Raw genomic sequence first — 26,132 nt, 5'->3', positions numbered from 1 at the left:
AGGGGAGTGTCATGGCCTATGGCCCACCTGATGCCTAAGAGAAGGGTCACAGCCCATTTCCGCCTGATGCCTAAGGGAAGGGTCCCAGTCTATGGCCCACTTGAGGCCTAAGGGAAGGGTCACTGCATGTGTCCCACTTGAGGTCTAAGGGAATGTCGCACTTGGAGGCCTGGGTTGAGGGTCACGGCCTATGTCCCACTTGAGGTCCAAGGTCAGGGTCATGGCATGTGTCCCGCCCTGGAGCTAAGGGAAGGGTGTGAGAGGAAGCTGAGGAAAATCATTGATTTTGGTTTAATTTCTAGGATTGGTCCCATTAATTGTTATTCAGAGGCTGTTTGGATTTGGGGAGCCACATTTGATTCACAGAAGCTTTGGATATTTATTCAAATGGACCATAAACACAGCATGCCATTGCATTACGTTGGGCGGCATGGTGGCGTAATGGTTAGCACTGCTGCCTCACGGCACCGAGGACCCTGGTTCGATCCTGGCTGGGTAACTGTCCGTGTGGATTTTTCACATTCTCTCCGTGTCTCGATGGATCTCACCCCCACAAACCAAAAATGCGCAGGGTAGGTGGATTGACCACACTAAATTGCCCCTTAATTGAAAAAAAAAGAATTGGGTACTTTAAATTTATTTTAAAAAGCCGTTACATGATGCTTGGTATTCTTAGGAAATTTGGCTACAATTAGAGATTCCACTGTTATGAGCACACTTTTGTCTTCCTCTTATCACTAGCTCTTTTGTCAACCAGGGAATTCAGCATTTGTTTGTCCTCCCTTTCCTCTTTGTGTACCCGAAATATGTCGTCTTTAAATTGATTCTAATTTATCTGCACCAGATTCCGTTCTTACCCCATTGAAGTTGGCTTTGCCCCAGTTAATTATTCTTGCTGTGGATTGTTCCTTCCCCTTTTCCATAGTCATCCTAAATCTTATAAAACAATGATTACAGTCCACTAAATGTTCTCCTACTGGGCCCTCTTGGCCCACCTCATTACCAAGAACCAACTCCAGCAGTACCACTCCTCTTGTTGGACAGCAAACTTCCTGGGGTAGAAAGTTCTTGTGAACACACTGTAGGAACTCTTGCCCCTCTCTGGCCTTTACACCACTCCTATCCCAGTCTATATTTGGATGATTAAAGTCCCCCATGATAAAAGCTCTGTAATGTCCTTGCAAATTTCTTCCTCTGCAGTCTTTCCACTGGTTGATAGGCTGTAGACCACTCAGACCACTTTTTTGTTCCTGAACTCTAACCAAAAATTCTGTCCTTGACCCCTGAGATATCCAGCACTGCAATGCTCTCTTTAAACCCATACTCCTCCCCCTTTACTTCCTTTCCCATCATTCCTTGTGTCCAGGAAGATTTAACATCCAGCCCTTTGAGCCAGATCTCTCAGACCCACAACATAATTTTTTCAGATGTCAAACTTTTCCTGCAACTCACCAATCTTCTTAACTACACTGAACATTCATACACATTAATCCTGATTTACAATTTATCACCTCGCTTCTCTGACCCCCATCCATTCAATGGCTTGCTTTACTGTCACTTGCATGTGGTACTGGGAGTAGCCTGGAGTTTACTACTTTCGAGGTGCTTCTTGCTGATTTTGTACCTAGATCCCTAAATTCTGACTGCGTGACCACATTCCTCCTCCTACCCATGTCGTTGGTGCCGATGTGAACCCTAACAGTTAGCTGGCCATGCTCTCCACCTCCCCCCGAGTGCTTTGTAGCCATTCAGTGACATCTTGACCCTGGCATCGAGGAGGCAACTCACCTCGGTGCCACCAGGTCCGCTCCGGCCCGCTCCAGTGTCCACGGTCTGCCCCTGGTCCACCCCCGGCGCCCCCCCCCCCCGGCCCATTTCGGCTCTCGATTCTCTCCTTCAGTAAGTGATAGGCCCTGAGCCTGCACCTCCATTTTATTCTTCTCCCTGGCCTGCTGCTGTTCCCGATTATCTCATGGGGCATTATCTCATATTACAGGGGCTGGTTTAGCACAGGGCTAAATAGCTGGCTTTTAAAGCAGACTAAGGCAGGCCAGCAGCGCGGGTTCAATTCCCGTACCAGCCTCCCCGAACAGGCGCCGGAATGTGGCGACTAGGGACTTTTCACAGTAACTTCATTTGAAGCCTATTTGTGACAATAAGCGATTTTCATTTCATTTCATCTCCGGTAAGTTGGAGTAATGCACTCTGTTGTGGGCTGGCATCGTATGAGTGTGGGCGTGTGGGGGGTGGGATTGAGTGCATAGACACTGCCAAGTCATGGAGCTAAATGGCGTCCTCCTGCTATTGATTTCTGTTCTTGAGGAACAGGATAAACAACTAGACCATAACTTTAAAAGCCCCTGTAGCTAAAACCCCTCCACACATGGCAACTGTGGGGGTGTGGTTTGGAGGGGGAAGTGGGGGAGGAGCAAACTGATGCCAAATGAAAGAACGTTGCAAGTCTCCCTCTGAAAGAAGGGCAGAAATGGTTGGACGATCCTTGGGAACACGCTGATTTTGGTTTATATATTTGTTCTCTTTCTTTCCTTCCTAGAATCGTTTGCAGGAGAGTTTGAGGCTCTTTTCCTCCATCTGCAATAACATATTCTTCAGGACTACATCCATGGTATGTTTGATGAGAAATTAATAAAGGATAGGTTAGAATATGAATGGAATATATGACCAGACTCTGCACAGAAGCCGAGGAGACTGAACCTAGTTATTATCATTTAATTACTGTGTATTATTATTATATGTTCAGTAGCTTTAACAAGGAAGGACTGAGTCTTGATTGGTTGAACATTGTTGGTGTATTGATAAGATCTAACTATACGTAAATGAGCTGACTCCGAGCTTATTTACACACAGGTCTCTGTCCAGTCCACAAATGACTCTAGTTTCAGGTCATGTGTCTCTTTACAATACATTGGGGGTGGTACTGTCCACTTTAACTCTTGCTATGCCAGATACCCTTATACTACATCACCCTGCTCCAAATCTTTAGCCGACGTGTTTATTTTTTTTCCCAATTAAGGGGCAATTTAGCATGGCCAATCCACCTAGCCTGGACATCTTTGGGTTGTGGGGGCGAAACCCACGCAAACACAGGGAGAATGTGCAAACTCCGCACGGCCAGGGACCCGGGGCCAGGATCGGATGTAACATATTTACATTATAATAACCCCACTTTGTGAGCCAGGGTTTGAGTTGTCGTTTGTGTTTCTGGGACTTGCTCCATCTTCTGACGCGCTTTTCCTGCTCCTTGGAGTTGAACTTCTATTTATCAACTCTCTTCATACGGTCTGTTCGGTGACCACCAGCTTTTCCCATTCTTCCCGGAGAGAGTATTCACTCCGGTCATTGTGATGCGAACCTGGTTTTCTGTTTTCTGGGTGGTCAGCCATGATCTTTGTGGGATTTGAAGGTTGTTGTTTGGAGGTTCCTCATCAGTGGGCTCACCTTGCAGTTTGGATTTGTTCAGGACTTTGTGTTCCTCAGTGTGTATCTGTGTCTCACTGAATCTCCCCGTGCTTGCGTGGGTTTCGCCCCCACACCCCAAAGATGGGCAGTGTAGGTGGATTGGCCACGCTAAATTGCCCCTTAATTGGAAAAAACAAATTGGGTAATCTAAATTTATATTTTAAAAAATCTGTGTCCCACTGAAGTGTTTACTGAATCCAGCATCATCTTGCCCATTAGCTGGAGGCTACGCTGTCTGTGCCACCGTGTTTACAGGTAGCACGACAGCGGCCGTTGGAGCCTGGGACTCCTGTTGCTGATCATTTTCCTGTGTGAGGTACAGTGGTAACTACCTGAAGGTTTGGTTAGCCTAGAAGATCTTTTACCGCCTGTAAAGAAATTGGACAAACCAGTTGGATGAAGCCCCGCTGGAGAATCTCTTCACTGATGGGAGGAGTGGCTGGGACTGGGCCCCAGTGGGCTGGAGGCTGGAGCAGAGGCCCAGAGCCTTCTAACAGTTGCTGCAGGATATGACATCCAAGGGAGCATTGCCACTGGAGGCATTGAACATTTTTTAAATAAAAATTGTGACTTGAGGTGTGTAAAGAATTTAGATCACTTTAGACCCATTAAGGGAGTTTTGATGGACAATGCAGGTTTGCCCAACACAAGAGCCTACCTTGAGTTTCACTGTCCCATTGTGGATAAGGAAAGATAGACGGGTCTGCCCAATCTCGCACATTTCCAGAGTGACTGCCCCTCCTCCCAACACACTCACCCCGTCAGGTTTCCATACGACACAACTCGCCTCCCTCTTCTCCTCTACCGATATGACCGACCCCCCCCCCCCCCCCCCCCCCCCCGCCCCTTCCCTCGCTGGTCTGCCCCCCCCCCCCCCCCCCCCCCCCCCCCCCCTCCTTCACCATCTGGCCGACCCCCACCCCCCCTCCCTTGCTGGTCTGGCTGACCCCCTCCTTCACCATCTGGCTGACCCCCTCCTTCAGTTGCCTTTCTTTCCATACCCCCCCTCCATTCTTTCAAAATAACGCCCCCTCTGTTTCATTGTTGCTCCTATTCCATATTTCCTAACCTTTGAGTTCAGAGGTCTTTCTGTCCTGAGGGATCCTGAGTTGCCATGACAGCCTGTCTCTGAGACTTGTGGGTAGGTGTTTTTAGAGCGATGTTAAGCCTGCCCCCCAAGGCCATTCCTTTCACTGACGCTGGGCAGTGGGGGAGCTAAATTCACCAAGTCCGGGGACCGTGGTAGGGAGAGGGGCCAGTGATGGAGGGAGACCCATGACTTGACCAACTTTGCCATGGACCCTTCCGCACCCCCACTGAAGTCTCTGGGAAGGAATCATTCCCACTGGAAGTAAATCCTCGGTGACATCCTTTATCAATAGTCTTAACCTTGAGAAAGTTGTCATTGAAAACCTGTAGATGATCACAAAACACTTGACTTGACTCACAAGGAACAACAGAGAAAAGATAGCACTAATTGATTTATTTCATGAAATCATTCAATGTAGGAGTTATTTGAGTGAATGTTAACACAAGGACTGTTAAGTAATGCGGAATGGCAGGTGGGTGTGATGGTCTTTGTGTTGCTAAATTCAGGATGGTTGGCGTAATGTCCACAAAGACCATAATATAGCTTTGACTTGAACAAAGCTATAAATTTTTTAACACTAATTTGGATTTGACCCATACTGATTTGACTGTGCGGAGTCTGCACGTTCTCCCCGTGTCTGCGTGGGTTTCCTCCCACAGTCCAAAGACGTGCAGGTTAGATGGATTGGCCATGGTAAATTGCCCTTAGTGACCAAAAAAGGTTAGGAGGGGTTATTGGGTTACGGGGATGGGGTGGAAGTGAGGGCTTGGGTGGGTCGATGCAGACTCGATGGGCCGAATGGCCTCCTTCTGCACTGTATGTTCTATGTACTCCTAAATAATACACAGTTGATAATTAACATATAATCTACACTCATCTACAAATTATTATAAACTATAATCTGCTCTCACTCACATTATCTTTCTTTCAGTCTGTACTCTAGCTATCTCCTTCACTTTTATTCCCCCAAGGCTTAGCATCAATGTCTTATATACTTGTAACTCTTGCTCCCTCTAGTGGCTGATCTGGACATTTCATTAACCCTTCCAGTTCTTACATTTATGATAATACTGTACCACAGTGGGGTTTGTAACGAGGGGGTGGGGTGGGAGGGGTCAGTGGGGAGAGGAATTTATGTAGGGGGGGGGAGGGGTGTTTTTCCTCAGGAGAGTCTTCGGGGAAGCAGAAAGGAAAATTCTGAGGAATTCTCATCCTAATAATTTTAAACACAGAAAGACTGAAAGAGGGTGTGATCTGTATGTGTGTGAGAGAGAGAGAGTTCAGAGTTTGAGTTGGGTGTTGATGAAGAAGACTTCCCCCCCCCCCCCCCCAGCCACATCTCAATCAGCGAGCTATTTTAAGCCTGTCCACCTGTGACCTCTAATTAATCCGGTTCCACTTATTCCTAATGGAGCCTGCCATCTGTAATTAGAATGCAGCCAATAATTGATGACAAATGGTCATTTCTGTTACGCTTGACAATCTTACTTACCATTATTGTTCACTAAATGGATTCATTTAAGCCCCTCCATTTATCCTCCTTAATAAGATATTATTCATTGCTGCTTCCCTGATTGGACGAAGTTCTCCTGATGTCCTACCACCTGCCTCCTAATTACAACCTCAGTGAGGGAACTCGCCTCTAACAATAGGCACCTTTTCCACTAAGTCCCATGTCAATTATTCGTGTTGGTTGTTTATTGAATCGGTAAGGATAAAATCCCAAGAAGTTAAACCACAAACACAAACTGAGCGTGGAATTAAGAGGACTCCGGCTAATTTAATTTTTGATGTTATTTGAATTCGAGGGTTAATCTGTTCACGTTCTGAAATGAATTGCTTTCTCTTCCCTCAGATGTTATTTCTGAACAAAATTGATCTGTTCCAAGAGAAGATTTTGCATTCTGGGAGACATCTCCGACTGTATTTTGCACAGTACAGAGGTATGTAGATTCAGGGGCCTGGCGTCTGCCTCCGTGTCTGCGTGGTGGGCACTTTCTCACCTTGCTTTGTGTACTTCGGGAGGGGGCGGCGGGGTCTTGGGCTGGGGAGCGGGGGTCTGTAAGAGTTGTCCATCATGCAGTACCTCGCCCAACCTGCCCTCTTTCCCCAAAAGGTGCAACGTGAGGCTCAGTAAGTAACATGCCTCAGCTCTGAATCAGAAGGGTCACACGTTGTAGCCTCTCCACAGTGGCGTGGGTGCCGTACTGAGAGAGTGCTGCACTGCTGGAGGTGCAGTCTGGTTGGAGGTGTAGTCATTTGGGTATGGTATTAAATCGCTGTTTGCAGGAGTTTCCTGTGTGCAAATTGGCTGAGAAAATTTCCAAAATAGTTATTTTTGCCTCCGTAATCACCAGGGAGACTAACAAAGTGGACATATCATTGGGAGACCAGAAAATAAACAGCTCACTTAGAAATGGAGGGTAAAACCCCATGATTAGATGGATTGCACCCACACACGCTAAATGATTTAGGGAAGAGACAGCAGAAACATTGTTATATATGTAAATACTTTTCTAAAATTAGTAAAGGATCGGGAAGACAGTGAATGGGATCCCTATATTTAAAAAAGAAGAGAGAGAGAATCCAGGGAACTACAGATAAGTTAGCTTCACATCAGTAGTAGGAAAGATAATTGACTCTTTTTTTCGAAGGTGCAAAAGGATTGACAGGAAGAGTAAACGGGGGTAATGCAGGGTGTGTCATTAAAATTTAGATTTTCAAAAGGCCTTTGGATTATGTACCATGCGGTGAGCTCACAGCTAAGGTCAGAGGTTGTGAAGTCTGGGACAACAAATTGGTAGCACTCTGGTTACAAAGCAGGAAATGGAGAGTAGAGGTTAAGGGTGTAAGGTTTATGGTTTTCAGGTATAAAACCCTTTGAAATTAAAACAAACTCTAAGAAATCTGAATTTTACATTTCTAACATGAGGATCCTCAGTTGTACTTGACCCACAAGGTGCAAATAACCAGTATTTATGAATGAATTTAGGGCGCCTCGGTGGCGCAGTGGTTAGCACTGCTGCCGCACAGCGCCAGGGACCCGGGTTCGATTCCGGCCTCAGGTGGCTCTCCGTCCAGAGTCTGCACACTCTCTCTCCCCCTCCGTCTGTGTGGGTTTTGTCCGGGTGCTCCGGTTTCCTCTCAGTCCAAAGATGTGCGGGTTAGGTGGATTGGCCATACTAAAATTGCACCTATGTGTCCAGGAGTGTGCAGGTTGGGTTATTGGGATAGGGTGGGAAGTAGACCTGGGTACGGGTGCTCTTTCAGAGGGTCGGTACAGAGTCGATGGGCCGATGGGCTGAAGGAATTCTATGATTCTAAGTCGAATTTATTAAACAAAATTTTACACAACATGATTTTGCACACACTTAACAAGAAACAGTGAAGACAACACAGCATGGGGCTGCATGGTAGCACAGTGTGGAGCACTGTTGCCACACAGCTCCAGGGTCCCAGGTTCGATTCCTCACTGGGTCACTGTCTACATTTTCTCCCGTGTCTGCGTGGGTTTCCTCCAGGTGCTCCGGTTTCCTACCACAAGTCCGAAAGACGTGCTTGTTGGGTGAATTGGACATTCTGAATTCTCCCTCTGTGTACCCGAACAGGCGCCGGAATGTGGTGACTAGGGGATTTTCACATTAACTTCATTGCAGTGTTAATGTAAGCCTACTTGTGACAATAATAATAATAATAATAAAGATAAAGACAGAAGTTTTCATCTCTCAAGATTCCAGGAACTCTTGGTGTTGTCTGCACAGACAATGTCTCTCCCCTTTGTCTTTGAAGCGATGTTGAACTGTATCCAGATGAATCATACCCCTGGTAACAGCCTACCATCGAAAATTAAGATTTATCAATTTTTACCCCCGAGTCTCCCATTCCTCCTTCCTTTTTTGAAGATGGTCCAAATTCAATCCTCCAATTGGCTACAGGAGGAAATTCATCTCACTTCACCCCACCTTTGCAACACCCCCTGCCTTATGGGTCATAAACTCCACAAGTTGACATTCCATCACAAACCAATGCAAATGAGGCAGCACGGTGGCACAAGTGGATAGCACTGTGGCTTCACAGCGCCAGGGTCCCAGGTTCGATTCCCAGCTTGGATCACTGTCTGTGCGGAGTCTGCACGTTCTCCCCGTGTCTGCGTGGGTTTTCTCCGGGTGTTCCGGTTTCCTCCCACAGTCCAAAGACGTGGAGGTTAGGTGGATTGGCCGTGATAAATTGCCCCTTAGTCTCCAAAAAGGTTAGGAGGGGTTATTGGGTTACGGGGATAGGGTGGAAGTGAGGGCTTAAGTGGGTCGGTGCAGACTCGATGGGCCGAATGGCCTCCTTCTGCACTGTATGTCCTATGTTCTAAATTTCCTTCCAGATACAGAGACGCCATAAATAAAGTCACATTCTCTGGTCAATATATATTAATCCACAGTGTAGCTATTATAATCAACAGTCAACAGGCACAGATCCATTAAGTAATGCATGGTTTGCTTAACGGAAGGTTTCATCCTAAATTCACATCGTTGGCCCATTCCTTGAAACTGATTTTTAAAACAAACACCTTAATCGTGTTTTGGCCGCTGAGACAGCTTCAGCTCAACTCAAATGAGCTCCATCATAAAACAATAAAACAATTCTTCACAAGCTCGTTTTCCCTGCTTTCCCCCCAGCCAATTTGACTGTCAATTGGTCAGCAGCAAAGGCAAAGCAGAACCACTTCATTTTAAACTGTGGTTACGGATTAAAATCCACAGATTCTAAAAAATGAGTAGAATTCGCGAAATCCTACAAAGGGGAGGCACTCAGAGCGGTAGGAGGTGGGGAAGCAGGGTCCCACAAAGATCAACACTGCGGTCGCCGCTCATAACTTAACACCAGTGACTTGGCCTCGGGAATTTGAATAGCAATTTGAGAAACTGCAGTAAGTACTGAGGAATTGAGCGACAAATGGAAAGAAGACTTTTAATAAACTTGTGAAATAGATGTGAATTAGCAAATGAATTTCAATGTAGATAACTGTGAGATAGAATCACAGAATCCCTACAATGCAGCAGGAGGCCATTCGGTCCATCGAGTCTGCACCAGCCCACTCCCTGCGACCCCGTAACCCAACCGAACCCCTGGACACTAGGGGGCAATTTAGCGCGGCCAATCCACCTCACCCGCACAACCGGAAGCCGGAGGAGACCCACGCAGACACTGAGAGGAGGTGCAAACTCCCCACAGTCACCAGAGGCTGGAATTGAACCTGGGAACCTGGCTCCGTGAGGCAGTAGTGCTAGCCGCTGTGCTGCCCCATGAGGTCTCGTACTGTTTGGATAATGTGCTTTAAAACATTTAAAAAATAAATTTAGAGGATCGAATTATTGTTTTCCAATTAAGGGGCAATTTAGCATGGCCAATTCACCTACCCTGCACATCTTTTGGGTTGTGGGGGTGAGACCCACGCAGACACGGTGCGAATGTGCAAACTCCACACGGACAGTGACCCGGGGCCGGGATCGAACCCGGGTCCTCGGCGCCGTGAGGCAGCAGTGCTAACCACTGTGCCGCCCAATGTGTGTTAAAATGGGGTAGAGGTGCAGAGTGATCCAGATGTGCAGTTACACTGTATATAGAAGTGTGTGGACGTCATGTATATATGTTACCACTTATGGGGGAGTCTAAAACTAGGGGCCATGAATGTGAAAGTTGCCAATAAATCAAAGAAGGAGTTTGTGTAAACCTCCTTCACTCAGACCGTGGTTAGCATGTGGAATTCTTCACGACCAGGAGAATCGGAGGTGAAAAGCACAGATGCTTCTCATCGAAAGGGAGAAAGGAATCGAAGGATATGCTGATGGTGTTAGATGAAGTAAGTTTGGAGGAGATTTGTGCGGCGCAGAAGGACCAGCATTGCCCCGATGGGCCGAACAGGCTGTCTCTGGTCCGGTGAACTCAGTGTGAAAACACTGAACGCAGGTAGCAAGCCATGAACCATACCGTCAATGCAGACCAAATCCTGATTCAGCGAGATTGTCAGGACGGGAAAGATGAATCTAATTAGAATTCATGCCTGGAATTGGAAGTCTGCAGTAATAGAAAACAGCGCTGCGCGAGAATTCGATTCACTTCCCAGCCTGAGTTTTTAATGCTTTTAGATCTTTACATTTTGACTTGCCAGCTGGGATCTGAAGATGAATATCATTCAGATTCATTTCTGACGTTTGTGCGATGCGATGCAGGCAGATTTCTCTGGGTTCTGATCTGGCGAGATCTATTTTTAGTGCGACCCTGAGTTCATCTCGAAACCGAGAATTTAAGTAACTTTGATGCCTCTTATCTTTAGATTTAAAAAAGAGTCTATTGGCTTTTGTTTCCCCCTCCCCCAACCCCCCTGCTCTCTGAATGTGTGGGTGTCTCTGACAGGCGGGTATTTAGGGGCTGGGGCTGGTTTAGTACAGTGGGCTAAACAGCTGGCCTGTAGTGCAGAACAAGGCCAGCAGCGCGGGTTCAATTCCCGTACCGGCCTCCCAGAACAGGTGCCGGAATGTGGCGACTAGGGGCTTTTCACAGTAACTTCATTGAAGCCTACTCGTGACAATAAGCGATTATTATTATTATTTATTGCCCATTCCTGAGAGTCCTTGGGAAGATACCTAATTGCATCATTCAGAACTTGTTGAGCTGATGCATGCTCAAACGTGTTCCTATTGTGGGCAGAGGCAGCTCCTAGACCAATAGAGGAGGAGGGATGAAAATTAGGCGTCAAACAGGAGGGAGGAGGGATTAGAGGGAGGGTTGAGAAAAGTCGGGGGGCACTGATGAGGTGCTGAGCAGGAGAGTTAGAATGGGCAGGCCAGGTGGCGGAGCGGCCCTGTCACCAGCCACCATTGACCTGCCCCTTTTTTCATAAATTTAGAGTACCCAATTTTTCTTTGCAATTAAGGGGGCAATTTAGCGTGGCCAATCCACCTACCCTGCACATCTTTTGGGTTGTGGGCACGGGGAGAATGTGCCAACTCCACACGGACAGTGGGCCGGGATCGAACTTGGGTCCTCGGCCCTGTGAGGCAGCAGTGCTAACCACTGCGCCACGCGCCGCCCTGTCATCGTTGCATTAATTAAAGCGAACAGGCCTTCTCGTGCTTCACTCTCCTCTTACCTCCATGGTCAGTGAATTTGAGCATTCACATTGCATTTGTTAACAGGAGTGCTGAAATAACATTGAATTGTGCAAAGCTGGAGACGGCCATCGGAAGCCCCAAGAGTGTGGGTGGATTCGGAGAGGGCGAGTACGTGTTTCTGAATTTGGGCTGGGCCAGTGTTCCATCCAGTACCTGCTCCCAACAGTGCAGGCTGCATCGTGTAGCACCAGCCAAACTGGATATTACACAAACCCAAAGAGTCCCAGTAAGGGGACAATTCCTCCAGGAAAAGGGCAGTGAGTGGAGGAGAGTAATTTGGAAAGTTTTGAGCTGGCCAAAATCAATCCCTGTCTCTCACCGAGGCGCCGCCTCCAGATGTGGAAACGTTCCAGAGGATACGCGGCAGAGAAACGGGCCATTTCACACCACTGGTCTGCACTGGTATTTATATTCCAGCTGCCACATCTCAGCCTTTCCAGCTTTCGGCTAGTTTCTGTTAAAAGGAAAAGTAGCTGTAATTAATGGGGAAATTACCCAATAGAGGGGTGTTTGCAATTCAAAATAAATAATCTCCCCTGCTAAATTGCTTCCTAGGTTCTAGGTTCAGTTCCCGGCTGGGTCACTGTCTGTGCGGAGTCTGTACGTCCTCCCCGTGTGTGCGTGGGTTTCCTCCGGGTGCTCCGGTTTCCTCCCACAGTCCAAAGATGTGCGGGTTAGGTGGATTGGCCATGCTAAATTGCCCGTAGTGTCCTAAAAAGTAAGGTTAAGGGGAGGGTTGTTGGGTTTGAGTAGGGTGATCATTGCTCGGCACAACATTGAGGGCCAAAGGGCCTGTTCTGTGCTGTACTGTTCTATGTTCTATGCTTGTGTCATGTGAGAGTACTTGAAGAAACGGGTGTTTATAAAAATATCTGTAGTGAATGCCACTTTAAGAAATGTTTGTCTGCTCAAGTGGCTGCAGTGATGTCAGAGTGTGGGTGGAGCTGAGCTCTGGCTCTGCTTTTTAGTTTTGCTTTGAGGAAAAGCTTGGTGTGTGTCTGTGTTTTTTAGTTTTGTTTTAGTGTTGGAGCTGCAGCCAGCCAAAGAAGGTGTAATTTTGATCTCTCTGCCATCTGAAGACTATCTCTAGATCATTTGGTGAATCCAGAGTGACAACTGCTCTCAGTAGAGAATTTAAACCTGATGTGCTTCTGTAAAAAGGGTTTTTAACTTATGGATGTTAAAAGGAAAGTTTAAGGATTACTTAGAGATTGTGGCGGGAGCTTGAAGACGGCTTCTTCATTTTGCGCTTTTCTATTTTCTTTTCCCTCTTGCAAATGACCGTCTGAGCAAAAGCAGGAAGACGGGCACCAGACGCCCAAATAAGACCGTGACTAAATGGCAGTGGGGAAAAATAAACCTCTTCAAAATGGATTGTTGTGCGAAATCGTTCTTCAGCGGCCAACAAAACTGTTTAATTTCCCACCTTTTATCTCCTTGGCCTGTGCCCTCCATGGCTTGAATGCCAATATCACACTGCAGTTCCTGTACTGGGACCCTTGGCCAGTCAGTACAGGGGACAGCTGTGTTACTTTATATGAAGAGGAATGTGTGAAATTGACTTTAATGACTATTACGTTACATTGTCACGGTACCCTGGGATAGGGTGGGGTCAATTCCAGTCCCACCTGACTCGCAGGCGCAACACAGGTGAAATTAGATTTTATTTAAAATACCCAAGGTCCTCGCTTGAGCCCAATCAACTACAGTCACCCGGTTTGTAACTTTAACACAAGTAACCTTTTATTATGTACAGTATTATGAATAAATGGACAGGAAATTTAACTATTGACTACCCCCTTCTCAACCCCCCCCCCCCATTTCAGTGCCTACACGCGGGCAGACAACAGAGGGGAAAGGGTGGTGGAAAGCGTGACGGATGGAGGAATCTACGAATATTGAGTTCTAAATATTGGGCAATTGACGGGTTCAAAGCCTGGGGTTATGGTGTGTTTGACTGCAGTGGCCCTGTTTTTGAGAGAGGATTCTGTTCTGCACAGCCTGGGGGGAGCTTTTAGAGCCAGAAGGTCAAATTGGCCAGAGGATTGTGTTTTTCAGTCTGGGCTAACGCACTGTGGTTTGACTGGGGAAGTGCGTGGAGCGTTCATTCGTGGAAGTCACTGGAGAGTTCATTTGTTTTTCAGCTTGAGGGGATGATGTCACTGCTGGGTGGAGCTAAGAGCTTCAGAGGGACATTTTGGGAAAGCTTTTGGGGAGGGATTGAAGTCTGACCTGCCAACCCTTGCTTTGCCCACAAGTGAAGGCAGTTTTCTCTCCTGGCAGGGTAGGTTAAAAAAGAGTAATAATAGTTAAAGCAAAGCATTCTTGTCGAAGACAAGAGGCTGAAACAACCCTGAAGATGTTCAGCCAGAATCTGAATGGGTTCTATCAGGAGCCAAAATCTATGCCGTGCTAATTTTAAGCTGGACTGTGAGCTGTATGTTTCTTTTCTTGATTAATGGGGAATTGAGTAGGCGTGTTTATGCGGTAATTGTAAGCTGTTCTTTTTGGATGCGAGGTTCAGGCTTTTGTTTTGGTGCTTGTTCCTGCTTGCCTTGAGATGGCTTTCTCTGGCAAGGTTGTCCACCTTCTCTGCAGACTCAACATCGTTTCAGGTTCACAGCAAAGGACGTGCCAGACACTCACTGCTTTACAATAGACAAGTTGTTTCACTTCAGCAAGCCGGAGCAAGTGAGAGAGTGAATGTTCCTTTTACTCCCAAAGCTCCTGCCCCGTTCTCTCGGATAGCATCACGCAGGAACAGTCACTGCCTGTTGTCAGGCAGAACGCTGTCCCTGGCCAACCCACTAGTTGCCAGTTAACCAGTCGAACCGACTGCCTCCAAACCTCGTTCCTAAGATCCACTCAGTGCCGAGGAGCCTGACCTCACCTCCCCAAACACAAAACCTGGGAGCCCGTGTCCTGACAAGCCGGCTGTTTCAACCTCGAGTCTTCTGCTTGGAGGCGCATTCCGATTATCGGTGCACAGACCAAAATAATAAAATGACGCAAAATAAATGGGAGCAAAGAAAATAAACAGGAAGAGCTTTTGGAAGTGTAGTCACTGTTGTCATGTAGGGAACGTGGCTGCTAAGTTGGGCAAAGCGAACTCTGACAAACAGCAATGTGATGATGACCAGATCATCTTGTTGTTTGAGGGGTAAATATTGGCCAGGACGCCAGAGTAACTTTACTGCACTCCTGGAAATAGTGCCTTGGAATGGTTAACGTGCACCCCAGAGAACAGAAACAGCCTTGGTGCGGTCCAAAAGACAGCACCCACAATAGTCCAGTGCTCCCTAAGTGCTGTCCAGGAGTATCAGTCTGAATACTTGTGCTCCAGAGTGGGACTTGAACCCACAGCCTTCTGGTCTGGAGGTGCCATTGCCCCCCACTGAGTATGTTACAAGGTGGCTGACAGCTTATTCCAATCAGATGCATCGTTGAGTATATTCAAGACGGCGTTTCTCTAACTTCTCCTTAAATGGGGCCGCACGGTAGCACAGTGGTTAGCACTGCTGCCTCACAGCGCCAGGGACCCGGGTTCAATTCCCGCCTTGGGTGAGTCAGTGTGGAGTTTGCCTGTTCTCCCCGTGTCTGTGTGGGTTTCCTCCGGGTGCTCCCACAGCCCAAAGATGTGCAGGTTAGTTGGATTGGCCATGCTAAAATTGCCTCTAGTGTCCAAAGATTAGATGGAGTTATGGGGACAGGGCGGAGGATTGGGCCTAGGACTGGACTAGTGCAGATTCAATGGGCTGAATGGCCATTTTTGGGCATTAAGGAAGTTGACAGATTTGGAAAGAGTTTGGACAGGTGGAGGTGAGCTAGAAGGATTACTCTTAAATGGTGGAGCAGTTTTGAAGAACTTGGGGGCTGTCTCCCACTCCAATTTCTTGTGAGAGCCCTGGAATGTCAGTCATGTCCAGTCATGAGGGTCTGATCTCAGCCAAATCGAGCTGCCACTTGAGCTCCCCCTCCGACCCTCAACAAGGGAGGAGGTTACCAGTTACTCGTTGTCCAGGAGCCTCTCATGGCAGCTCAAGGACACATGTTGGAGGAAATCCTAGATCAGATGAAACTCCTTGATCCTGTGTGATGCACGAGAATCGACCCTGGGAAACGCTTGGGAGCTTTGATGGGAATGTTACCTTTCAGCACTGAAATTAGAAGTAAGGGATTGCAAGACTTGGAGGGGCCTGCAGTGAGCAATCACTACATAACTTAGGGCCACCCCTCAGATTTGCGTTTGATGTTTCGTCTCCTGTCCCCATCCAGCCAGTTGATTCTAGTTCCCATCGTTGAACCGACTCATCAGATGTGTTGGGTTTTCTGGGCTACATTGCTGTCTGACCTCCCAGAGGTGTGGGTGTGACTGCCCACCCATTTATCGCCCATCCCTAGTTGCTCTCGAGAAGGTGGTGCAGAGCTGCCTTCTTGAATCGCCGCAGTCCACGTGGTGTAGGTACTCCCACCGTGCTGTTGGGGAAGGAGCTCCAGGATTTTGCCCCAGCGATGGTTGAGGAACGGCCGATTATATTTCCAAGTCAGGATGGTGAGCAACTTGGGAGGGGGATTTGAAGGTGGTGATGTTCCCATGCATTCCCAGGACCTCCAGCACATAAAACAGGCCATTCACTCCAAACGTTCCATGCTGGCATTGATGCCTCACATGACCCTCCTAACCCTCTTCATCTAAACCAGTTAATCTATTCTCTATCCCTCCATCCCCAAGTGGCTGGATTCAACTGAATGTAACCAAGGCTGGCACTGAACTGGCATCGCCCCACCCTCAGTCAGCTCTCGGTAACAGCACTGGGGGCAACCAATCGTGGCAGCGAGTAGGCAGGCAGCCAAGGACATGATGTGGGGGGGGGAGGGGGGGGGCAGCGGGAGTCAGTGGGCCGCAGTGGTAAGGGGGCAGGGTTAGAAGTGAGTGGTTAACGCCGTGTGTTGCCTCTTGTTTTATTATCTCTCTCTCTCTTGCCCGCTCAGGTCCTGATTCTGACGTGGATTCTGCCGCCCGGCACATTGCCAGTCAATTCCTGTCGCTCAACAGGAGCCAGACAAAGCTGATCTACCACCATTTCACCACTGCCACAGACACCTCCAACATCCAAGTCGTCTTCCAGGTCGTCATGGATACCATTATAAAGGAGAACCTGCAAGCCGTATCACTGCTTTAATCCTTGGGAGAGTTGCCGGGTGGAGGAGGGATGGGGGCGGGGAGGGGGGGACGAATAGCAGGGATGGGGGGGGGGAATTATTCGCCCACAAAGGTGGTACCAGTTTGTGTGGCTCAGGGTTTCGGAACAGACAGAACCTCGGACCCTCCAACCGACCGTCCCCCAATCTACTGACTGGTCACATTGTCTGATGGACGTGTCGCGTCCTCCGCGACCCTCCTTTCGATGGGGAGGGAGACTCCCGACATTTCAATATTTTAATCACATGCCTGCCTGCTCGGGGTGAAGGGAAGTTGTATGAAGGATATTTAAATCTCCACGTCCCCGCTGTGCAAAGGGGGAACAGTGGATTCAGTCGTTCTAGAGCAACCTTGGCAAAGTGAGCACTGAAGGGGATGTCTCTTTGGCCTGGGCATGTTTCCCCCCCCCCCCTCGGGCATGCCTCTTGTTCCTGATTCCAGGGCCAGGATTGGAGGCAGCGAGTGGGAGTTGATTGGAGGAGTGGGGGGGGGGGGGGGGGGGGTTGTTGCTTCCAGTGAAGTTTTGCCAGATAAGGCATGGGGGCAAATTGGAATCTCCCACTGCGACTGTCTGGTGCAAACCCCTCGGACATTGGGACTTTCTGTGGTGAAGCATTGTTCTAAATCAGTATTGCAATCCAACAAGTATAGTCCTGGTTGCCTAAAGCTGTGACTTCTCATCGATCCTGACATGAACTACATCTCTCCATGATACAGAACTTTTAATCTTTCCATCTATTAATGTCCCAGTTACTTGCTGCCTCCAGACCAACCCATTTTTTTATTTTTAGAGAAGTTTCAGTTTGTTTAAAGGTGTATGGAGATGTTGCGTCTCAGTTTAATCTGCTGTATTGTTAATATTGAATGACAAATGTTGCACTGGTACATGTTCAGAATAAAGTACAGTTAATGGTTCTTCAAACCTGTCTTCTCCCACCCCCATCTTCTGTCATTACATGCAGAAGGAACGTTCATTGCAGATAATTAGATTATAGAGATGGAAATGCTCCGGGGGGGGGGGGGGGGGGGGGGGGGGGGGTAGTTTCATCTAAAGCTAGTTTCAGCAACATTGAGCGTGAAACTATCATTTTTTAAAAAAATACATTTAGATTACCCAATTCATTTTTTTTCAATTAAGGGGCAATTTAGCGTGGCCAATCCACCTAGCCTGCGCATCTTTTTTGAGTTTGGGGAGTGTGAAACTATTATTGATTTGTTGTTTAAAAGAACCCCACCAGGTTCACTAATGTCCTTCGGAGAAGGAAATCTGCCGTCCTTACCTGGTCTGGCCTACATGTGACTCCAGTCCCACAGCAATGTGGTTGACTCTGGACCCACAGCAATGTGGTTGACTCTGGACCCACAGCAATGTGGTTGACTCTGGACCCACAGCAATGTGGTTGACTCCAGACCCACAGCAATGTGGTTGACTCTGGACCCACAGCAATGTGGTTGACTGACTGCTCTCTCAGTTCAGGGGCAGTAAGGGATGGGCAGCGAATGCTGGTTTTGCCAGCGACACCCAAATGTAAGAATTTTTAAAAAAATTATTATTTTAACTGTTAAAATGTTTAAGATATTACGCTGTATTCTCTCTTGTTACATGGACACAATTTAGGCAACTGTTAAGGAGGCCTTGATATCTGTTGCCTCCTGCTTTATCGAAGTTCCTATTTTATCACCATTTGCAAAGTCAAGCCAAACAGCTGCAATTAAGTGGGTTTGCCTCTATTGTTTGATCGTGACACCCAAAATTCAATGCATCTATTTTTTTTGCGATTGCCTGGGTTGGAGTGACAGTGGGAGACAGCTTGGGAGTGGATGTGACTCATTCTAAACAATGTTTGGTGTTTTTTAATTTTTCACACCCTGAGCTTGACAAATGCGTGCCGACACACATACACAGAACACCCCGGTGTGGGGGAGGGGGGTGTGGGGGAGGGGGTGGGGGGCTTGCTCCTGGGCAATAGCCACGCTGGGCATTAATCCGGACAGCAGGTGGTTGGGGGTTCATTGGTCCCAACTTGCCTTCTACCGTGGCTATGTTCATTGCTGGGTGTCGCTCGAAAGGGAGCATGCAGTGCCTGCCCGCAACCATCGTGCCCTTTCCATGCCCAGTGGGCACCCCGGGGACTGAGGTGAGTTATCAACCCATTCAATCACATTTTGTTTTGATGTTTTCAGCTTCCTTCGAGGTTCTGTTTACTTTGATGCAGCATTCTTTGAAGGAGCTGCATTTTTAATTTATCCCACAGTTTGTTGATTTGTTTTGGTTAACTTAAAGAAGCACGCACACACACATATAGAACAGTACAGGCCCTTCGGCCCTCAATGTTGTGCCGAGCATTGTGCGAAAACAAGATCAAGCTATCCCACTCCCTGTCATTCTGATGTGCTCCATGTGCCTATCCAATAACTGCTTGAAAGTTCCTAAAGTGTCCGACTGCACTATCACAGCAGGCAGTCCATTCCACACCCTAACCCTTGGAGTAAAGAACCTACCTCGGACATCCCTCCTATATCTCCCACCCTGAATCTTATAGTTATGCCCCCCTTGTAACAGCTACATCCACTCGAGGAAATAGTCTCTGAACGTCCACTCTCTCAGATACTTATTAAGCTCCTCCCATCTCCATGGCAATTTAGAAAATTTTTTTTAAATATAAATTTAGAGTACCCAATTAATTTATACACACATGCACTCAGACACTTATAACCTAGGAAATGTAGCCGAGTTGGCTGGAACAGCTGATTCGCGATGCAGAGCGAGGCCAGGAGAGTGGGATCAATACCCGCACTGGCTGAAGTTATTCATGGGGCCAGTTTAGCACAGTGGGCTAAACAGCTGGCTTGTAATGCAGAACAAGGCCAGCAGCGCGGGTTCAATTCTCATACCGGCCTCCCCGAACAGGCGGCGGAATGTGGCAACTAGAGGTTTTTCACAGTAAACTTCATTGTGACAATAAGTGATTATTATTGGGGCTGGTTTAGCACAGGGCTAAAGAGTTGGCTTTTAAAGCAGACCAAGGCAGGCCAGCAGCACGGTTCAGTTCCTGTACCAGCCTCCCCAAACAGGCGCCGGAATGTGGCGACTAGGGGCGTTTCACAGGGACTTCATTTGAAGCCTACTTGTGACAATAAGCGATTTTCATTTTTCTTTTTTTTTTCATTTTTCAACCTGAGGTGCTGTGACCCTCAAGTTAAATCAGCCCTAGTCAGCTCTCCCGATCAAAAGGGGAAAGCAGCCGACAATTATCTGGGACTATGGTGACTTTAATGCTGATATACGTACACACATCCAGACACACTCACTAACAGGTACACACGCACTCGCACTATAATGCACATACTCGCACAGGAAGAAAGCAACAATATTTTCTGTATAAATATTCACATCCTATCTAAAAGGTTTGCTGAACGCCTACATTATCTGAATATCAACCGTTACTGTGCGATTTGATGTAACTGATTCTTGGGAAGCATTTTTTTCTTTTTCCTGGAGTTTAATTGTCTCTGAACTATTTTTCTGGGAGTTATTGATACATTGCAAGAGGATTTGAGGGCAGGTGAAGGAGGAATTTGATGCTCAAACAGGAGTCGCGACACGTTTCAAGACTGAACTATAATGAATTCATTTTGTCAAAGACACATCAGAATCTTACCAATGCACACATATTGAGATGCATTTATATATTTATATACAGACAATTGATCATTAACAAAAATCACAGTCCGTGGAACTGCCCCCGCAGCAAATGAATTAGTTAAGTTTAACATATTTTAACACATATCGGTGAGCTAGGAGTTACAGCGAGTTCAGGGTCAATTCTAAACTGTTGAAAATGGGTCGAAATGAGAAACATTCAGCGTCAGGAGCAGTTTGTGGCGTTTGGTGGTATTTCTGTTGAGGGCTGGACAGGGGGAGATCAGGTGTTTACACAGTCCTGTGAATCCAGCGACAGGAATACATCAGCCTTGCATTGGAAGGTGTTTAGTCCGTCTTGGAGCAGTTCACAGCTTTGCAGATTGGGAGAGATGTCCTTCACACAGACAGCCTGTGAAAAGAGCACCGTACACACCATTTGTTAACCTTCACAGTCACTAGAATAAAACAAGACAATTCAGGTGCTCTGTGTGAACCGAAAATAATTTTGTTAACATTGAGAAATTGTGAATGGTTTTGCTTTATTTTTTAAAAATAAATTTAGAGTACCCAATTATTTTTTTTTCCAACTAATGGGCAATTTAGGGTGGCCAATCCATCTAGCCTGCACATCTTTGGGTTGTGGGGGTGAGACCCACGCAGACACTGGGAGAATGTGCAAACTCCACACAGTGACCCGGGGTCTTGCTTTACAATCTGGTCATCATACAAAAGCTAAGAGACTAATCATTGTGTATTTTCAGCTTTTAAGTATTTGTAACGTTTATAGTTCAGTCTACGATCATTGCAGTCTCTATCTGTACCACGTCTGCCCACAAACCTGCTCATTGCCAAGTATTCATACTCCACACTCTGTCTTGCTGCAATAGACCCACAGCCTTTCAACCCAGCATGGCCCTATTCCTCCCCCTGCCCCCCACCCTCTCTCTCTCCCCCCTCCCCTCTCTCCCCCTCCCCCTCTCTCTCTCCCACCTCGCCCTCTCTTTCTCTCCCCAACTCTTTCTCTCCCCCACTCTTTCTCTCCCCCACCTCTCTCTCCCTCTCCCCCTCCCCTCTCTCCCCAACCCTCCCCACACCCTCTCTCTGTCTCCCCCTCACCCTCTTCCTCCTCGCCCTCTCTCCAACTCACCCTCCCTCACTCCCCCCACCCTCTTTCTCCCCACCCACTCGTTCTCACTCTCCCCAAACCCCCTCTCACTGTCCCTCACCCTATCACTCCCTTTAACCCTCTCTCTCCCCACTCTCTTTCTCTCCCTCCCTCACCCACTCTCTCCCTCTCCCCGCTCTTTCCCCTAACCCTCGCCTTTTCACCCTCTCCCCATCATCCTCTCCCCCTCATCCTCTCTCACCCCCTCCCTCACTCTCTCTCCCTCCCTTGCCATCTCCCCTTCCCTCGCCATCCCTCTCTCCCTCCCTCACCCTCCTCTCTCCCTCCCTCACCCTCTCTCTCCCTCCCTCACCCTCTCTCTCCCTCCCTCACCCTCCTCTCTCCCTCCCTCACCCTCTCTCTCCCTCCCTCACCCTCTCTCTCCCTCCCTCACCCTCTCTCTCCCTCCCTCACCCTCTCACTCCCTCTCTCTCCCTCCCTCACCCCTTCTCCTGCACTTCCTTGAGTATTTTTGCTGTCTATAAAAGAATGGATATATTTTTAACGTGATCAGCAATTATCACTAACAAACTCTTTTAAAACAGAAATCAAACTCAGAAAGCAATAAACACATGGGTAGCTCTATCCTGTGATGAAATATAAACCATTTTATTTAACCCCTCCCGTTCAGTGCTGATATCTTTAAAGATGTTTTATATGAGCACTTTGAACAGGTTTTGAGCTGAATTCTCTAAGACACTATTTTCAATAACCTGCCTTCACATTGAGTTCCTCCGTAACTTCCACTACGCCCAACACTGCCCCACTTTCTCTCTCTGCCCCACTCCTTCCCTCAATTCCACGCCCTCTCTCTCTCTCTGACCCACTCCCTCCCTCAGTTCCACGCCCTCTCCCCCTCTCTCTCTCTGCCTCACTCCTTCTCTCAATTCCACGCCCTCTCCCCCTCTCTCTCTGCCCCACTCCTTCCCTCAATTCCACGCCCTCTCCCCCTCTCTCTCTCTGCCCCACTCCTTCCCTCAATTCCACGCCCTCTCCCCCCCCTCTCTCTCTCTGCCCCACTCCTTCCCTCAATTCCACGCCCTCTCCCCCTCTCTCTCTCTCTGCCCCACTCCTTCCCTCAATTCCACGCCCTCTCCCCCTCTCTCTCTCTATCTCTGCCCCACTCTCTCTCTCTGCCCCACTCCTTCCCTCAATTCCACGCCCTCTCCCCCCTCTCTCTCTCTGACACACTCCCTCCCTCAGTTCCACGCCCTCTCCCTCTCTCTCTCTCTGACCCACTCCCTCCCTCAGTTCCATGCCCTCTCTCCCCCTCTCTCTCTCTCTGACCCACTCCTTCCCTCAATTCCACGCCCTCTCTCCCCCTCTCTCTCTCTCTCTGACCCACTCTCTCCCTCAGTTCCACACCCTCTCCCCCTCTTTCTCTGCCCCACTCCTTCCCTCAATTCCACGCCCTCTCTCTCTCTGCCCCACTCTCTCTTTCCCCCCATCCCTGTCCCACTCTCTCTCTCCCTCCCTGTCCCACTCTCTCTCTCTCCCTGCCTCTCTCTCACACATCCTCTCCCTCCCTCCCTGTCCCACTCCCTCTCTCTGTCCCGCTCACTCTCTCCCTCCCTCCCTGTCACACTCCCTCCCTCCCTCCCTGCCCCACTCTCCGTCCCTCTCTCAGTTCCACTCTCTCTCCCTCCCTCCCTGTCCCACTCCCTCTCTCTCCCTGTCCCCCTCTGTCTCTCTCCCTCCCTGTCCCACTCTCTTTCTCCCTCCCTGTCCCACTCTCTTTCTCCCTCCCTCCCTGTCCCACTCTCTCTCCCCTCCCTCCCTGTCCCACTCCCTCTCTCTCCCTGTCCCCTTCTCTCTCTCTCCCTCTCTCCCTCCCTGTCCCACTCTCTTTCTCCCTCCCTCCCTGTCCCACTCTCTTTCTCCCTCCCTCCCTGTCCCACTCTCTTTCTCCCTCCCTCCCTGTCCCACTCTCTCTCCCTCCCTCCCTGTCCCACGCCCTCTCTCTCCCTGTCCCCCGCCCTCTCTCTCCCTGTCCCCCCCCCCCTCTCTCTCCCTCCCTGTCCCACTCTCTTTCTCCCTCCCTCCCTGTCGCACTCCCTCTCCCTCCCTCCCTGTCCCACTCCCTCTCCCTCCCTCCCTGTCCCACTCCCTCTCCCTCCCTCCCTGTCCCACTCCCTCTCCCTCCCTCCCTGTCCCACTCTCCCCCTCTCCCTCCAACCCTGTCCCACTCTCTTTCTCCCTCCCTCCCTGTCGCACTCCCTCTCCCTCCCTCCCTGTCCCACTCCCTCTCCCTCCCTCCCTGTCCCACTCCCTCTCCCTCCCTCCCTGTCCCACTCCCTCTCCCTCCCTCCCTGTCCCACTCTCCCCCTCTCCCTCCAACCCTGTCCCACTCTCTTTCTCCCTCCCTCTCTCTCCCTCCCTCTCTCCCCCTCCCTCCCTGTCCCACTCTCTCCCTCTCCCTGCCTCCCTGTCCCACTCTCTCCCTCTCCCGCCCTCCCTGTCCCACTCTCTCTGTGCCTCCTTGTCCCACTATCTCCCTCTCTCTCTCCCTCCCTCCCTGTCCCTCTCTCTCTCCCTCCCCCACTCTCTCTCCCTCCCTGCCCCACTCTCTCTCCCGTCCCACTCTCCCCCTCTCCCTCCAACCCTGCCCCACTCCCTCCCTCTCCCCCCTCTCCCTGCCCCACTCCCTCTCTCCCTCTCCCTGTCCCACTCCCTCTCTCTCTCTCTCTCCCTGTCCCACTCCCTCTCCCTGTCCCACTCCCTCTATCTCCCCCCTCTCTCCCTCCCTGTCCCTCTCCCTCTCTCTCTCCCCCCTCTCCCTCTCTCCCCCTCTCTCCCTCTCCCTGTCCCACTCCCTCTCTCTCTGTCCCTGTCCCACTCCCTCTCTCTCCTCTCCCTGTCCCACTCCCTCTCTCTCCCCCCTCCCTATCCCTCTTCCTCTCTCTCTCCCCCCTCCCTCTCTCCCCCTCTCCCTGTCCCACACCCTCTCTCCCTCTTCCTGTCCCACTCCCTCTCTCTCCCCCTCTCACCCTCCCTGTCCCGCTCCCTCTCTCTCTCCCCCCTCTCCCTCTCTCCCCCTCTCCCTGTCCCACACCCTCTCTCCCTCTCCCTCTCTCCCTCTCCCTGTCCCTCTCTCTCTCCCCCTCTCCCTCTCCCTGTTCCCCTCCCCTCCCCTCTCCCTCTCCCACTCCCTCTTTCTCTCTCTCTCCCCCTCTCCCTGTCCCACACCCTCTCTCCCTCTTCCTGTCCCACTCCCTCTCTCTCCCCCTCTCCCTCCCTGTCCCTCCCTCTCTCTCCCCCCCCCTCTCCCTCTCTCCCCCTCTCCCTGTCCCACACCCTCTCTCCCTCTCCCTCTCCCTCTCCCTCTCTCCCTCCCCTCTCCCTCTCCCTCTCTCCCTCCCCTCTCCCTCTCCCTGTCCCACTCCCTCTTTCTCTCTCTCTCCCCCTCTCCCTGTCCCACTCCCTCTCTGTCTCCCCCTCTCCCTGCCCCACTCCCTCTCTCTCTCTCTCTCCCCCTCTCTCCCTGTCCCACTCCCTGTCCCTGTCCCCCTCTCCCCCACTCCCTCTCCCTGTCCCCCTCTCCCTCTCTCTCTCCCTCTCCCTGTCCCACTCCCTCTCTCTCTCTCCCTGTCCCTTCCCCTCTCTCCCTCTCTCTCTCCCTCTCCCTGCCCCACTCCCTCTCTCCCTCTCTCTCTCCCTCCCTGCCCCACTCCCTCTCTCCCTCTCTCTCTCCCTCCCTGTCCCACTCCCTCTCTCTTTCCCTCCCTGTCCCGCTCCCCCTATCCCTGTCCCTCTCTCCCTCCCTGTCCCACTCCCCCTCTCCCTGTCCCTCTCCCTCTCTCCCTCACTGTCCCACTCCCCCTCTCCCACTCCCTCTTCCCCTCTCTGTACTCACCATGTTTTTGATGAGAGTGGCTCTGGGCTGTGCTGCGGGCTCCGGGTCCACGCTGTTGTCTGCCCCCAGCCCGGGCTCTGAGCGGCGGGTGTAGGGCGAGCGGCGGATGCCGGACAGGAGCCCGGAGGCTCTGCCCACAGAGTAGTAGCTGGGGCCGGCTGCCTGCTTGTACCAGGCGGTGGCAGGGCTGGGCAGCAGGGCAGACAGCAGCACACAGAGCAGGACCAGCCGGAGACAGCCTCCCAGTGCTGGCATCTTGTGGCTGCTTAATGCACACTGCCAGTCTGCCCAGTCCCTTAAATACCCCCTGGTGCCCTCCCCCCTTCTCCAAACTCTCTCCGTCACACACACGCAGCTAATCCTCTCCACAATGGGAGTAAATCACAGCCCCTCCAGCTCCAAAACATTGGAACCTCCCCTGGAATCAGCCAGGAACAATCCTCAATCTCTGGCTAACAAACTCACCCTCTGTTTCCTCCCTGAGAAATTAGCCAACCTGGGCCATGTGGGCATCACTGGCAAAGCCAAC

The 26,132-nt window shown here is 49.9% G+C and overlaps 2 protein-coding genes across 2 annotated transcripts in view; one reads left to right on the top strand and one right to left on the bottom strand.

The window, feature by feature from the left end:
- gnav1 (guanine nucleotide binding protein (G protein) alpha v1) overlaps positions 1 to 16,947 on the top strand; it is a 158,462-nt gene extending 141,515 nt beyond the window's left edge. Inside the window, exons 11-13 of the mRNA XM_038777971.1 lie at positions 2,555 to 2,626; positions 6,426 to 6,513; positions 16,729 to 16,947. Of these exons, the coding sequence (XP_038633899.1) occupies positions 2,555 to 2,626; positions 6,426 to 6,513; positions 16,729 to 16,919 (351 nt within the window). The 3' untranslated portion in view covers positions 16,920 to 16,947. The remainder of the gene's footprint in view (positions 1 to 2,554; positions 2,627 to 6,425; positions 6,514 to 16,728) is intronic.
- Positions 16,948 to 20,542: 3,595 nt separating this feature from the next.
- On the bottom strand, positions 20,543 to 25,895 carry npb (neuropeptide B). Its single transcript, XM_038778218.1, has 2 exons — positions 25,604 to 25,895; positions 20,543 to 20,994 (listed from the first exon to the last, which is right to left on the bottom strand). Exons 1-2 carry the CDS (start codon positions 25,856 to 25,858, stop codon positions 20,866 to 20,868), a joined length of 384 nt encoding a protein of 127 aa, XP_038634146.1. The 5' UTR covers positions 25,859 to 25,895; the 3' UTR covers positions 20,543 to 20,865.
- Positions 25,896 to 26,132: the final 237 nt, after the last annotated feature.

Source organism: Scyliorhinus canicula, chromosome 18 (assembly GCF_902713615.1).
Source record: "Scyliorhinus canicula chromosome 18, sScyCan1.1, whole genome shotgun sequence".
NCBI classification, from domain to species: Eukaryota; Metazoa; Chordata; class Chondrichthyes; order Carcharhiniformes; family Scyliorhinidae; genus Scyliorhinus; species Scyliorhinus canicula.
The sequence above is the reverse complement of the archived record's forward strand: the minus strand, read 5'-3'. Positions and strand labels throughout refer to the sequence as shown.

Excerpts from the sequence above, each read along its gene's own strand:
- npb (XM_038778218.1), bottom strand. The coding sequence starts at position 25,858 with ATGCCAGCACTGGGAGGCTGTCTCCGGCTGGTCCTGCTCTGTGTGCTG. Across the intron at positions 20,995-25,603 it reads CCACTCTCATCAAAAACATG|GCTGTCTGTGTGAAGGACAT; the intron begins GTGAGTACAGAG and ends CTCTTTTCACAG.